General features: G+C 38.4%; 2 protein-coding genes across 3 annotated transcripts in view; both read right to left on the bottom strand.

The window, feature by feature from the left end:
* Smp_135080.1 (putative microtubule-associated protein) overlaps nucleotides 1-9010 on the bottom strand; it is a gene marked incomplete at both ends in the record, with an annotated part of 32175 nt that extends 23165 nt beyond the window's left edge. The window contains 5 exons of one of the 2 annotated variants that reach the window (XM_018796178.1): nucleotides 785-844; nucleotides 2106-2322; nucleotides 4635-4885; nucleotides 6571-6657; nucleotides 8926-9010. In XM_018796178.1, coding sequence (XP_018650416.1) covers nucleotides 785-844; nucleotides 2106-2322; nucleotides 4635-4885; nucleotides 6571-6657; nucleotides 8926-9010 — 700 coding nt within the window. The remainder of the gene's footprint in view (nucleotides 1-784; nucleotides 845-2105; nucleotides 2323-4634; nucleotides 4886-6570; nucleotides 6658-8925) is intronic. The other variant, XM_018796179.1, reaches the window with a different exon arrangement.
* Nucleotides 9011-14840: 5830 nt separating this feature from the next.
* Nucleotides 14841-15292, bottom strand: Smp_135090 (hypothetical protein; the record flags this gene model as incomplete). Its single annotated transcript, XM_018796177.1, has 2 exons — nucleotides 14841-14923; nucleotides 15181-15292. The coding sequence occupies 2 exons, from the start codon at nucleotides 15290-15292 to the stop codon at nucleotides 14841-14843; spliced, it is 195 nt and encodes a 64-aa protein (XP_018650415.1).
* Nucleotides 15293-16503: the final 1211 nt, after the last annotated feature.

Here is a 16503-nt window from a genome sequence, read left to right as displayed (position 1 = left end):
CCCGGTTAAAGCGCCGGAGATTCGCTTTTCGTCCTCTCAATATCGTAAACAACAGTAATGCCACGAGAAGGCAGTGAGTAGGACTTCCCTGGCAGAGGTTATATACGCGTGGCCATGAATAACAGAAAACCTAAAGTTTATGAGCCAAAATATCAATCACAAAATGACAGATTGTCGGGGATCCATAAGTAACAAACGTTATGTTTTTCTACTGAATACGTTTTAATTCCATATTTAAACATGACTTAAATGTTTGAAATGTTATTATTAATGAAACATTAACAGAGTGAGTAGGCGCTCAACACTCCGTATTTTAAATAATTGACGATTATTAGAGTAAACTTAAACCTTGTATTTATAGGTATCAATGCCAAGTTGGAATTGATAGTTTAGAAATAAATTGAGCGTTGGGTAGAAAGTTGCTCTAACAAAGTGACTTACGTTAAGTCACGAAACTTCAGAAATACAATTTTTCTATTCATTTGGATACAACAAAAATATATTTATTGTTATACTCCATATTATTTAGGTGACCTTAAAATATGGCAGTGGAAAATGTTGGAATTCATACACAAATCCTGAACATACATTTATATTCTGTATCCAACCTTGTAAAATATGGTTTATCAAATTGATTTTTTCTTAATGGTGAAACTACTAAATACATAGAACTGAGAAACCCCTTGAGATTTTAAACGATTGATTACTATTGACGGATGACCACTGTGATTTGTACTGCGTAAATAAAAAGACAAAACTGGTGCAGATGGAGATTTTTATAGACCTTTGAAAAACGCATTGACCGCTGTTGTAATGATTGATAACTGATAGTGATTACTTGAACCTGTAAACCGCGCAACACAAACAACCACATAAAGATGATAGATAAGGATTTATTTGGTACCAGAATAGGTTAAAACCATACCTAGAATGTGCTGTTTTATTTGCACTGAATAGTTAGATTTGTATGACTTAAACTGATTGGTACGTGACATCGATTAATTAATAGCTTATGAATGAATACAAACAGTACCATGTCTACAAACAACAGATATAATTGATATTACTCCTTAAAGCGTAATGACGTGTCATAGATAACTAGAAAAAGAAATTGATTTTGCAAGCCACAAACTATCCAAACCATTAAATTCGCTCACAAAATCATCTCTCCCACAAAATGTTGTGGGATCGTTGTTAAACAAGATTAATAAGGGGTCATCATTTTTAAAGTCTTCTTCATTGCATGAAATATCCTTAAAATTTAATAGGGTTCTCCATTTCCAGTCATTAGAGACTGAATGAATGAGGCAGGCATTGAGATAAGTTTTCAGTACTACAGAAGCTGTCAACACATACATCCAACATTTACCAACCAGTTTTATTATTCAGATATGACAATTTAAAAGTGGGAAGGGCTACAGAAAGATGTGATCCGCCTGAACCAATAAACCCTTTGAGGACATCAGACTGTTGAATAGGGAGAGGTATTGTTCCCCTATCTTAATTCATACAGCTGAATTAGAGGAGGAGCACGTTTCCTACAGGAGGAGAGGTAACAGGTTTGACCACCACAGTTACACCTCATGCCTATGGGCACATGCTAGGTCAGGGTCAAATGATAGGTGAGTTTTGTGCAAGAATAAACTCTACTGATCGAGATTTGGCTCTACTATTCGAGGGATATATATATGTATATTTATTAATTGACTTGTGCACATTTCAGTTCGGTTAGTCGGTATAGCTCCCAGTTTATTCTTTGTCTCGTAAATCAAATGAAGTTGGTTTCACATATAGGAAGCATGCATATCAATTATAAGAAACGGACGACTGCCAAACATAACAGACTTATCTAATACAATTTCATGGATTTAGTCAAGCGATATACACCTAATCAAAACGGATGTGATATTTTATGTGAGTGATAAATAATATCCAACTAAAATGAACTTGAGAAAAAGTAACGATAATAGTTAGGCTGAAACTGATATTATCTAATACCGAGTTATGAGCTTAAAAAACAATGAAGGTAAACTAGGCGAAATGGTGGATCTAAGAAGCGCTGCCAAAAAGTTGGTTCAGTAGGAAAAAATGAAATACACACTAACCAAATGAGCTGGAAGACGGTGAAGGAATATCTGTAGGCTTGTTACTCTTTGGTTTTGACACTGTACGACAACGGTTAACAGTAACTTGGAATACATGCCCTCCAATAGGTTGTGGTGGGTTGCTAACAAGGTGACGCCAGTCTCCGCCCGATGAAACGGCCCCAATACCAATGTGAAGCCGAATAGGTTTATGAGATGGGAGACTTTCCGTATCATCCTGAAACACAAAAACAGAAAGATGAAAGAACTGACACTGTAAGTAATCAATACAGTCCTGAATAGACTAGCATTGCTCGTTATTTCAGACATGACATACGCTGAATGAATTGAATTAAAGAAGCCTTATTAAATGGTGATTCTGAAGACACGAATAATTTGAAAATTGTATTTAACGGTGGTATTGATTGAAAAGCTACAAAAAACAAGCATTTAAGGGAAATCGTGTTACACGTAGAATTTTTTAGCAGTACTCATGATTTATTGGACTTCGTTGAAAAAATTCGAATCAACTGGGATGGGATTTCCCTAATATCATCGGGGAATGTTGGTTATCAGTTCAGATTGTAGTTATTATTCGGACGTGATAACGTGATGATGGATTGGTAACCATGACAACCTAGTTGAGTAGTATTGGTGCACTTGTTATTTAAGGTCCAAATAGCTAAAAAGCGACAACATCAGAATTATATAGTTTAAAATTTCAGGGTGAAATCGTAAAGGCAGTAAGGAAATTGCTACAGATATTTAGTATATTCAGTGATACTGGTAATATGCTACAAGACAAAAAGATTAGGCTAATACTACAAAACAGGAAAGAGTTACTCATAAAAAGTAGGTAGTATGAAGTAGTTATCCCTTGAGTTTTGTGTTTATGCTCCCTGGTTCGGGTAAAACACAAGTACTAATTTACTCTCCTTAATGTTTCTCAGGAAGAAATATTCTTACACATGGTGACATTCAGGAAGTCGTAATGCCCAGCATACTTTTAGTACCGCCTGAGTTTATTTTATTTACTAACCTACTTTCTTCATCGGTTTTCACATATACCTACTACCGATACTTCCTCACTATCTTCATATTCCGCAAGTCTTGTATATTTAATTCATCGCTTGTGTCCTTACTGACCATATATCAGGCGTAAAGAAGTGAGTTTGGACAAAAGCTTTCTAGCCTCCTCTAAAAAGACGAATGATCAGATGTAGTATTTGTAGGTACCTTTGAAACCCAAGGAAGAAGTTCCAATAAGCATTTTCCATTAGGATATAAGTTGGGCACAATAAATCAATGAACATTATGAAATAAAAGTGAAAAATAGTTAAATACTGAATTACCTATTTCTGTATGTATACTTAAGCACAACAACCTACGAATACTGAGAAGTGTTGTGGATGCTAAATTATCAGAAATCACATGGTCTTATTTTGTAATTTTATTTTGGAAATTTGAATTCCTCACTCACGAGCCAAAAGCGTCCATTTTCAGATTGTATTTCCCCCTTTTAATATGCCATTTTGTGACGTTTCCCAAGGACATTCTTATGCTGAATACAGCAAGAAGTATGATTCAGTATATAACTATTTCTTCACTTAGAAGTGACAATTTAAACACCTTCAAGTAAAACATTACTACAACAGGGACAGCAATAGCTTGAAACGTAAATATGAGGTACAACCATAGTGTTTCCTAGGTTGTAGTGCCATATATAAAGTCGATGTGAACTCAACCTTGTAAACTGGGACCAATAGTGTAACAACCAGACTAAATGATATGAAATCGTAGTGCAATATAAACTATAATTATGTAAGCAATAACTTGAAAGCTTACAACCTTACTGGTACTCATGAGCTCCTTATGACCACGCACAAGGAAACCAGTATCTCTTGTACAGTTCAAACCCTTAATGCTAAACATACAAATACACTAGTGTAGATTTTGGGACAGAAGTGTATGAAGTGTATGAACAATTAGTGCATCCGTATCACTCTGAATTACTACGAATAGCTACTAACCAGTGGTTTGCATCATTTAGAAGAGACTTCAGGTAGAAATTCCAACCTTACCAACAAGATGCAAACTGGAAGTTAATGACCTTACAATACCTCTTGATTTGATCACTTTTAATCTTGATTTAAGCCTACATTCACTAGTGTTGGGGTAGACAGTAACGTGGATTGTATAGCATACGACCAAAACAACTCGGCTGTTAAAGGTTTACATTATTACCATACACTCCACATCAAGAAGCCAGCATAGAACCTGTTGGCAAACATTTAGTAGCATTTAAATAATCATTTCCTAATTCTTCTATTCAACTAGCCTGCACAGTATCATTACGTAATTACGAAGTGAATTATTTATTTCCTTATTAAGCAAAACCGAAGATATTATATACACAGTTACGCTATACTATAACTATCTCTGAATATGTAATAACGAATGACTACGAAAAAAATCTCACGGAAAACTTCGAGAGGAAAATATTCATTTATTGTAACCTGATATGTGAATTGACAGTCAATAGTTACTTACTGGTTTAGGATGTAGAGTAGACAAATGTTGAATAAAATCAGTCAAGAATGTAGGTGTTAACACAAAGTTGGGTAACAACCAATGAGCTGATCCGTCCGATAATAAACCAGCGTATATAAGAATAACATTAAGAGTGACATCAGAATTTTTTGGTGGTTGAAGAAAATTTGTTAATAACGATGTGATTCCAGATGAAGATGGGCGACATAAGGTTAGGAATTCAAAATCTTCCTCTTTGTAAGAGAAAATACCTGATGATGAACAGATAATATACAATTTACGTGAAATATTTTAAACAATTTTAGTCTCTCTCTAATGTAAAACTGAGAATGGTGAAATAATGGAACGACAATGGATTCCATTCTTGAGGAACTGTGTGGGTAACTAGAAAAAGTAGTTTAATCAGCAAAGAAATGAATGCACTCGTGCAAGCTATACTATATACCAGTCTCAGACAAAAAAACTAAAACCGAATATGAGCATATCTTAGCAGTTCTTAGGACAAATAGGATGTGTTAGATAAAATACAAGCTCATAATAAATAAGTAGTGCGACAAAGCTAGAGTAAAATAATAAACATTTTGAGCTAATAAACGCAAATTGAAACTAAGATGGTAAACAAGTGCTTGAAATGCCTGAGAAATATTGTTGTGGATAAGGCAAATGGCTTAGCTTCAAAGACGAACAGCCGATTCATTGTTACGACCGGACTTTCACCACAGAGGAAGATTGTATGATTTACGATGAAATATGTTTGGGGATTGTTAAATCAATGAACAGAATGCTGGTCGGTGGATCATATCAAATTTCAATCAATATTCACGATATTAACAAACAAGTTCTACATGAACTGGGGCTACAAAGTTTAATTTCTATAATTCAGTAATTCTTCTACAACACAGAAGGTACCACACGAAACCTGGCGAACAAATAACGAAGTGTTAGTCATATTGTCATTCAATCTCAATATAGCTGTCATCAAACACCAGTAGTTTATCATTCACTAATTTTCAAAGACAAATTTCAGTTATCAAAGTGCGAAGTAAAAACTGAAATATTATGAAATTGAAACAAATACATATAACACACTCTATGGGAAAAATGAGACGTGGGACCAAGTACATTATAGGACCTACGCAATTCGCCGTCAACGGTTTTAGAATCAGATGACTATACAATGTCATTGTTTAAACAATGACAGATTTAAGGTCAATAAGAACCAATCAACATCGAGGTGCACAGGACAAGCTGTGAATCACATGTGGAGAAATTCAAACACTTCACTTCTACCCGAAGTTTGTGCTGATGATTTCGTTCAGAAGGACGATGAAAGCTCCACGACCAAACCATCCAGCTCAGAGAACAAACCAACATCAAAAATTTTTAATCTTTCATATAACTGAAATCGTAAAACTGGGACTAATAAAGAGATTTTATTCAAAATTAGAACTATTACTGGGGCGAGATCAATCTATATTTCCTTAAAAACGTTGAAACTCTTCGTAAAATCACTGATGGCGGAGTTTGAGCACTCCGTTTCAAGTGCGAGTTATTCTGTATGTATAGTGTAGACCTTATAAATTGCTAAACGCAGAGTATTAAATAAATATATACTTAGTCGAACGTTATTCGTAGTCAGTCTCGTTCGTGATATAATCAAAAGATTTTATCTGCCATTATTTCATTTTCATGACCCTCGTAATTTCTGGGCTCTTATATACAATACATCAAACAGAAATCCGATTCTCATATTAGTAAACAGTCTAACATAGGTTTCATACTACCGCTCTAAAAGTAACTAGATTGAGCAAGAGGCATAAAATTAGTTCTGTATTAGCAGTAAGATAATAGCCGCAAATAGTTTGTCATTTTATGCTTTCACGGTTTAAAGATTGAAATGTAGGTAAATCAGAAATGTAAATGTAGGTTAACTCACACTCAGGTGAACACTGTTGATTGCTTGTCAATTTATCCAGATGAGATTGGATCTTTAGCAGAAAATCTGGTGGAGATGTACTCAAACCTGAAAGGAAATTTTTTTAATTCAATTAAACCGAGAAAATGAAATAATACTGGAAATGTGCTATACAATATTGTATCATGCAGATGAAATTTCCTGGTACGAACCAAAAATAAACTTGACTTGTAGAACAGTTATGATGCGGTAAGTTTACATTTCAGCCCTAACTCCTACTAAAGAAATGACCATTAATGAGTAGGAGAACGAATAACATAGCAGTAGTCGACTCAGTCAGTCAGAGACAACGTAGGACCAGGCACACATAGTCAACTATTTTAACTTGGGGCAGAAAGAAATCCAAAATCATCTTGAAATGAACTAGAACGGGTGAGAATAGTGACGAAATAGGTATAAAAAGTATTGATAGCCAAAAGAGAAAATACGGACATGCTTCAGTGTGTCTGAGGGAAAGACAAACTTCATGTATCTATTGGGACTTATTCACCTCTTAACCAATCATTGTGGATATGATCTCTAAAACAACTCGTAACTGTTATATTGTAACGCTGAAACACGTTATTTCTTATACGATTGCACTACAATTCCCTACATGAAAACCTGAAAGATTGAATATTCTTGATGGATACCATCAGATGAAAGATATTCAAGCAAACTACTATCAATGCAATCGATTCAAGGCACTGTCACAAAGCTTATCAGTCAACCAACTTAAATGTTACTATCTTCTTGATAAATATTCACGATATTCCACGGGTACCCTTGGTGAGAATATATGAACTGATAGAAATACCCAAAAATACTATAGAGGATGAGCTAGAATGTTGAACTCCAACCGTTGCTGCTACCTTGACGCGGTGGTCGGGCTTGCCTACCATGATGAACCAACCGAGCTATACTGGTTGGAACAATAGTTCCTCAAGGTCCCGCCATTCCAGACAGATGGGTTGAAAAGCGGTGAGACTAAAAGCAGAAAACACAGGGTCCGAAGGCGAAGTCATACTGCTGACTGGACAGAAGTATGACGGCAGTAAGGTGTTTCTTTTAGATAGCCAGCATAACAGAGATGCTGCCTTACCACAAAGGAAAGGTGGAGTTAGAAAAGGTCGACCCCAAAAATGCACACCTGACCTTATCCCACGAATTTCCGTCTCCGGCGGTAAGGTCACAACAAGTACGAAGCTAGTACGAAAATTACTCAAAAAGATTGCGTGTGACAGATTTCAAGCAGTCGCCTCTTGGGCACTGTGGTCACGCTCTCAGGTCACTAAGACCACCTCTAACCAAATTTCATATACAGGTGCCTCTAAAAAAACCCTCCAGTGTTGGAAACCGGGAAGTGATGAACGCCCTTATACCTCTAACAGCACTTAAGATAATTGTATTCATAATCAATCAATCTAGAAGGTTGAACGAATTATCTAAAATTCCTACCTTAAATACTACTTACTTACAAATTACTAACATTAATCGAGAAGACTCGTGCAGGCCATATTGGATCAAAATAATAAACAAGTGGTTATCTTACCCCTTTTTTATCCGAGGACATTAACATAAACCACGTGAGCCTTATACAACCACAATACCATTACAGAAGTAACTGTCTTCATAATTCTGAAGATGTGGTTCGATGCACCACTGAACCAGCGAGATTTCTGCCATACACTACATGATTATAGTCACGGTGGCGGATTTAGTTTCGATTTCACACCCAGCGTATATCAAACCACACTTGTTATATTGGATATTAGCGAAAACCCTGCGTTCCGAACATGAAAGTTTGAAAGAAACTCGAACACTGAGAAACCTTATCTTTATGGTGCCATGTCAACATGAGGCGATTGTCCAAAATTTCGAAATAAAACAGTTGTTTATATATAAAAGTTTGTCTCGACCACCATGTTGTGAACCGAGATTCGCTACAAGGGTTAACTTAGTCAACCGACTATTCCCATTAAAACATGTGACATCGACAGTCTGAGAACGGTCTCAAACAACACGGTGCTCTCGACTGCGAACATTATAACAGGTTACTCGGTATTTACACGTTACCGAATAGTTGCGTGTGTGGGGAAAGAGATCGACCATTTGGCACCATTTGTGTAAAACATAAGGCTAGAGGTAAAATTCAAAACTTTCACTGAAACCTTTCAATATTAAACACTTGCTTTACGCAATAACTCTTAAGCCAATTTATCCATTATAAGAAAACCTTACTACACGAGGACAGCTACATCTTTAATGGGTACACACCTACTAAATAATCATAGATCTACTGTTTAACGAATTTGAGTATGTTTGAACTATACATACCCTGAATCACATCCTTTACCAATGATGATTTTTGCCCCTCGTCTAATAATTCCCCAAGAACGATCGCTATCCGAGTGACAGCCATAAACCACGCAAATTAGGAAAATTTATTGGCGGCTGAACGTTCAAGTACAAGTAAGTTGAACCTGTAAAACAACCTTACAAGTATATTAAAAGCTAGTCATTGTTTCACAGAAGCGAAAGGACATGGCATAATAAGCTTTCTGGTTTTGCTTTTTTTAATGGCATTAATGGCCGTGCGAAGAGTCATTTAAATGAAAAAAACCAAAGTTTCGTTCAGCCAGTTGTTTCGAAGGCCACTTTTCATTATCTTAGTCCTACTACAAAACTTTGGTCTCCTTATCAATCTATAAGACACGTCTTAACTCAACGTTAGAGTCGACTCAGGCCTTGATTTAATTTATGGGATAGAAGTGCTTAAATCACAAGGAAGCGAAAACCCACACTAATCATGCAGGTTTTCATCTAAAACTCATTCTAAGTATACAGATAAAAACAGAGTTGAGAAGCTTAACGCTTCGTGAATGTCGTCGTTAATGCCCACACACACGAACGAGAACGTTCGAAGATCTACTTGATAGGCCATCGATATATCGAGAAGTGGTCAATCTAAGCTGTCTAGCAGTCGTAGGAGATGTAAAGCACGGCGTACTCACAAGTGATTTAGTGCGGATGTGTGATCGAGAGCCTTCAGATATGTGAGTTCATTAAACCTAATGCTGCCAGCATCAAACGTTGAAAACATACAGAACTATTGAATTTGGAGATTTATTTACCGCTACAACAAATCGTACGGGAGCCCATTATTTCATCCTATTTATCGACGCTTCTTCTTAAATGATGTTGTTTCCAGTTCCCAGTTATCGTATTTGTCTAGTGGTACTCTATTTAGGTGGTGCCATTTAACAAATGGCCTCTTCGAAAGGTTTGACAAAGTGCGGACTTGTCTGTAATACATTAGATGGACAAATGTGAGAACTACACAAGCATCAAACTACAGTTGGTACCAGGAAACGTTTTCAAAAGAGTGTTGTTTAACCGAATGAAAGATTCAACGGATGCTCAACTTCGAGATCAACAAGCTGAATTCCGTAGGGATCTGTCGTGCACACACCAAACGGTAACACTAAGGATCATCGTTGAACAATCAATTGAATGTAACCCATCACTGCGCACCAACTTCTTTAACGATGAAATGGCGTTTGACAGTGTGGATAAAATAACCTTAAGGAACCTTCTTTGACACCATGGTGTACCTGAGAAAATCGTTAACATGATAAGAAGTTCATACGATAGAAAACACAGCAAATTCTTGAATGGAGTAGAGCTGACAGACGCATTCCATGTGAAGACCTGTATCAGACAAGGCAGCTTACTCTCAGTCTTTCTCTTTCTTCTGATGTTTGACGGGACTCTGAAAACCTCAACATCTGAGGGGAAGCAAAGAATACAATGAACAGCTTGTGTGTAACTAGACGACATGGACTTCACAGATGACAAAGCTCTTCAGCCCCATACACACAAACAAATGTAGATGAAGACAAGTAATGTAGAAGCAGCCTCTGCATCAGTAGGCCTCAACATTACTTACTTACTTACTTACTTACGCCTGTTACCCCTCGTCGAGGAGCATAGGCTGCTCACCAGCATTCTCCATCCAAATCTGTCCTGAGCCTTCCTTTCCAGTTCTTTCCAGTTGCTATTCATCCTTCTCATATCTGCTTCTATTTCCGTCATAGTGTGTTCTTTGGCCTTCCACTTTTCCGCTTTCCTTCCGGATTCCAAGTTAGGGATTGCCTTGTAATTCACATTGGTGATTTCCTTAATGCATGTCCGATCCACTTCCAACGTCTTTTCCTAATTTCCTATTCAGCTGGAAGCTGGTTTGTCCTCTCCCATAAAACGCTGTTGCTGATAGTATCCGGCCAATGGATGTTGAGTATTTTGCGTAGACAGCTGTTGATAAATGCTTGCATCTTCCTGATAATGGTCGTAGTGGTTCCCCACGTTTCAGCTCCGTAAAGTAGGATTGACTGTCTTGACGTTCGTATTAAAGATTCTGACCTTGAAATTTGTTGAGAGTTGTTTTGAGTTCCATATGTTCTTCAGTTGTAGAAATGCTGTCCTTGCTTTGCCAATCCTCGCCTTTACATCTGCATCCGATCCTCCTTGTTTATCAACGATGCTTCCCAGGTACGTGAATGTTTCCTCAACTGATTGTTCAACTATGATCCGTAGTGTCGCAATCTGGTCTGTGCACAAACTATCCTTACGGAATCCAGCCTGATCCCTAAGTTCGGCGTCTACTGTGTCTTTCATCCGATTCAGCAGCACTCTGTTGAAAACTTTTCCTGGTACTGATAACAAACTGATGCCTCTGTAGTTCTCACATTTGCTCAGATCTCCTTCGTTTGGTATCTTGATGAGATATCCTTCTTTCCAGTCCATTGGCACTTGTTCCTCTTCCCAAATCTTTTTGAATAGATGGTGAAGCATGTTTGCAGTTACTTCAATGTCTGACTTCAGTGCTTCTGCTGGTATATTGTCAGGTCCTGCCACCTTCCCACTTTTGATTTGTCTGATGGCCATCTTGACTTCTTCGATCGTTGGTGGAGTGACATCTATTGGAAGGTCATTGTGTGCTGCTTTGATTTCCGGTGGATTCAATGTTGCTGGTCTATTCAGCAGTTCCTCGAAGTATTCTGCCCATCTTTTCCTCTGTTCTTGAATCTCAGTGATTGTCTTTCCTTCTTTGTCCTTGACTGGTCTCTCTGGTTTGCTATATCTTCCTGTCAATTTCTTCGTTGTATCATATAGTTGTCTCATATTCCCTTCTCTTGCAGCTTTTTCCGCCGTTGTTGCTAGTTCTCCCATGTATTTCTGCTTGTCGGCTTTGATGCTTTTCTTCACTTCCCTGTTTGCTTCTGCGAAGTCTGCTTGTGCTTTGACTTTCTCTGCTCATGTTCGGCTGTTGTTAATTGCTAGTTTCTTGTTCTTCCTTTCTTGAATTTTGTCCAGGGTTCCCATAGAGATCCATTCCTTATGATGATGCTTCTTAGGACCAAGAACCTCCTGACACGTTGAAGTTAGTGCTTTTTTTATCCCTTTCCAGTTGTCCTCCAAAGTAGTTTCTTGTTCATTCAGTAGATCCTGTAGAGCTTGGAACCTGTTGTTGAGAGTTATCTTGAATTCGTGGAGCTTGTCAATATCTCGAAGGAAGGCTGTATTGAACCTTTGTAGTGCTGTTTGTCCAGTTGTCCAGTGTTTCTTTAGCTTCAGTCTCATCTTGGCCACAACCAGCCAGTGGTGATCTGAAGCTATGTCAGCTCCTCTCCAGGTTCTCACATCTTCCATTGATCTTCGGAATTTTTTGTTGATACAGATGTGATCTATCTGGTTCTCTGTGGTTTGGTCCGGTGAGATCCATGTAGCTTTGTGTATGCGCTTGTGTGGGAATATTATGCCGCCTATAACCAATTTGTTGAATGCACATAGGTTTACAAGTCTCTCCCCATTTTCATTTCTCTCTCCTAATCCATGTCGTCCAATTACATCTTCATATCCTGTGTTGTCCACTCCAACTTTAACATTTAGATCTCCCATCAGGATGGTCAGGTCCTTTCGTGAGCACTTTGCTATAATTGATTGCAGCTTTTCATAGAACCGATCTTTATCATCGTCGTTGCTATCATTGGTGGGTGCATAACATTGGATAACGTTCATTGTGATCCCTTGCTTCTTTGTTCTGAATGATGCTTTGATTATCCTGGGTCCATGAGATTCCCATCCCACAAGTGCATTTCGTGCTTCTTTGGACAGAATTAGAGCAACTCCCTGAGTGTGTGGAGCATTTTCCCCTTCATGACCGGAGTACAGCAGCATCTCTCCTGTACCTAGCCTTTATTGTCCAGTTTGTGTCCAATGGGTTTCGCTGATTCCGAGTACTGCCAAGTTGTATCTCCTCATTTCCATTGCTATTTGACTGGTCTTCCCTGTCTCCCACATTGTCCGGACGTTCCATGTACGTATAAAGAGTGTTGCTCTGGTTGTTAGAAGGTGCATCGGTCTCGTGGCTTCCGAAGGAACTCGGCTTTCATCATGAGACGTCATAATTATTCCTTCAACTCGGAGGGCAGAGTTTAAATGGTTTGAATTATTTTTTCTGGTTAGCGTTTTTTTAGCGAGTTAGCTTTTCTACGGGATGGGGTCGCTAACCCCATGCCCAACCCTCCTCCTTTGTGTGGGCTTGGGACCGGCAGTAACTCTAGAAGAGCTACAGGCGGAGTTAGGCCTCAACATACACAAAGGAAAAACCAAAATCCTTAAATACAAGACAGGGAGCACCAACTCAAACATACTTGATGGAGAAGCTCTGAAAGATGTGGAATCTTTCACGTCCCTGGTCAACATCATCAATGAACCAGGAGGATCCGATGCAGACGTAGAGGCAATGATTGGCAAAGTAAGAATAGCATTCTCACAGTCAAAGAACATATGAAACCCAAAACAACTTTCAAACAATATCAAAGTCACAATCTTCAATGAGAACGTCAGGAAGGTTCTATTGTATGGAGCTGAGACTTGGAGAACTACTACAACCATCATCAGACATGTACAAGTATTCATAAATAATTGTCTATCTAAGATACTCAATATGCGCTTGCCTGAAACGATCAGCAACAGTCTATTGTGGGAGAGAACAAACCAGCTTTGAGCTGAAGAGGGAATTAGGAAAAGACGTTGTAAATGGATAAAACACAAATTTCAGAAGCACTAACTTGGGATCCTGGGAGGAAACGGGAAAACGAAAGACCGAAGAAGACATTCCATCAGTAATTGGAGTTAGACATTAAAAGGATGAATAGCAACTGGAAAGAATTGCTCAGGACAGAGTTGGATAGAGAATGGTAGTGGGTGGTCTGTTCTCTTCCACAAAACGTAACAGGTGTAAGTAGGTCGGTAAGTAAATGAGCAAGTAAATAAGTAATAGACTTAAAACTGCGGATGAACCTTGCCAAGAACTGTGAGGCCTATCATTTATCCCCAAAACATCAACTGCATGTTGTTACCAAACGCCGTCAACAGTCTTAAACAACGGTCCAATATCTGACCGATCATAAACATTCATCTTTTGTGAACTGGTATTTAGTTGGTTGGTATTTGCTATATGGCTTACCTCGGTGATGTTGTAGTTAAGATCAATGTGTGATATGTGCTCCTGATCATTGTGAGTCACTGATAAACCATTAGTCGAGTGTAACCCATAAATGCATGCCAATTTCCTTGATTTTGGGAAAGTATTTGACATCACGGTTCGGAAAACAGTACAGAATCTCCCACTGTACGAAGTACCTGAGAAGTTTGTTGCCGTCATATTGAACTCGTACGAGGGACTTAAATGAGAGGTCCTGAACAGAGATCAGCTCACATATCCATCCTAGGTGGGGCTTCATGTCATACAAGGCTGTCTGCTCTACCACTTTTCCTTTCTTTCGATGAGTGACTGAATTATGAAGATATCCATTGTCACAGAACATCGACAACATCCTACTTAGCCAGGGAACAAACCAACTACCAGATGATGAGGTGACTAGGATACAGTTGTCCCTATTAGCTAGAAAGGATCAAGAAGCATGCCCTAGCTTTGGGTGATCGAAACTGTAGGAAAAGGGGCAGACTGAAGAATATATGGCGTCAAGAATCTGATGCGAACATCAAGACCCTGAATAGCAATTGGTGACGATCAGAAGTAAGAGCCCAATAAAATGTTTCTTGGGGATTCTTTGTCCGTGGTCCATGACCCATAAGTAATAAGGCGATCAAGTAGTTACGGTAGTTGGTGGTTGTTCATCCAATTATATGTGCAGATAAGTCTTTACAACAATGCTTTCAGTTCAATGTCGATTGAACGATTTATTAATCAACCGTGGAGCCACTCTCATAGCTCGCTTTTTATGTGCTTTATTCTGATGTTTCCCTGGAGGACGTGGAAAGATTTACAAACAAACCACTCAGTACATGAAACATAAGGTCTGCAAAATAATCCTCCTGAGCTAAAAAAAAATCTAACTCATCATGAATTAATACCATGTACACAAAACTCTCAGGATCAAATGGTGACAAACCCGAAGCCCATGACACACTTGAAGTCATTAAGTTATGACTACAACTTAATGATCCCTAGTCGAACCCATCACACTGAAAATGTCACTCCTATGCAGTTAGATTACAAACCACGGTTTACGTCCGTAGTGTACCATGATGATCCTGTTTCATCTTGCACAAAATATGGTTGGTGCTGGAGTAAAACCGCAGTATTCAACGTTTCAAAGGGTACTTGTTTCATGCCATCAAATAGGTTGGAAAAACAGAGTACGACCACTGACACATGAACCAGTTCATGGAGTGCCATCAGTTAATCTGAATTACTCATCCCTGCTCTTAACTATGTTCTATAGACTGTATACTCATCAATGGTCTGTCATATAACGTAGAGTTGTTTAGGTCTGAGAGATGATTTGTCTAGGGCTCAGAGATGTCTCACTAGCCCTACTGCACAACTAAAATATTTAAGTCTATGTCTGGATCCATTCAATCGAGAAAAGTCATTCCACTTTGCTTTCCAGACTATGACAAGCACTCAAGTTATCAATCTTTATTTTATTAAAGGGGTGACAACTACCGAGAAAAAAGACAGATACATAGAATTGAATGACTTGACTATGGTGTTTAATACAGACAAGTTGAATGAACATAATAGCGTATTCGTATAATTATGGTCTGTTTCGATGTTTATCTTCGCTACCATAATAATATTCCTAATCCGAAAATCGTAAATTTGTTATGATTTGGCTACCTTATCCATAGGATATTACATGAAGGTCACATCATGGTCTACAACGACTCGTCCTGTCGTGACAGTCAGCAATATGAGGTCTAGCACTTTTGAAGAACACATTTAGGTTGGGATGATGGTAATGCATTCAATACAAAAAACAAGATGTTACATGAAGTAACCATCCTTTCATGGCCGAGTCATGCCATTCCGATTGGTTCCTCCAGCGTCCAATACTACTGACCTTCTCTCCGTGTTAAATGTGAATTTTTGCAGCTATCTTACATTCAGCTTCAGGGTTCGTGTGAACAAAAAACACCAATCCTGTCCCGTTTTGCAACCAAACGTTTCCGAGCTGACCTATGTACACAGAAGGGAAGTTTGGTTAGCCTTTCCCTGACATAGTGACTGGATGAATGGTTTCGCAAACACCCATGGATCGGTTGAAGTTAGACATTAATACCATTGGATACCAGCCCAGTGGTCTAGAGGCTAAGAATTCGTGCGCGTGACCGAAGGTCCTGGGTTCGAGTACCGCACACAGGATCGGGGGTGTTCACTGCTACGGAGTCCCGTACTAGGAAGAAACGGCCATCCAGTGATTCTAGGTTTTAAATGGTGGTCTAGCCTACATCAACTCATGAATTCTACTTCTAAGAAAGGACTGGACATCTGTCCAATAACGTTTGTTAATTTAATTTTTTTTTCCCAACCGTTTTATT

Source organism: Schistosoma mansoni, chromosome 2 (genome assembly GCF_000237925.1).
Source record: "Schistosoma mansoni strain Puerto Rico chromosome 2, complete genome".
Taxonomy (NCBI): domain Eukaryota; kingdom Metazoa; phylum Platyhelminthes; class Trematoda; order Strigeidida; family Schistosomatidae; genus Schistosoma; species Schistosoma mansoni.
This window is presented reverse-complemented; position numbering and strand designations above follow the sequence as displayed.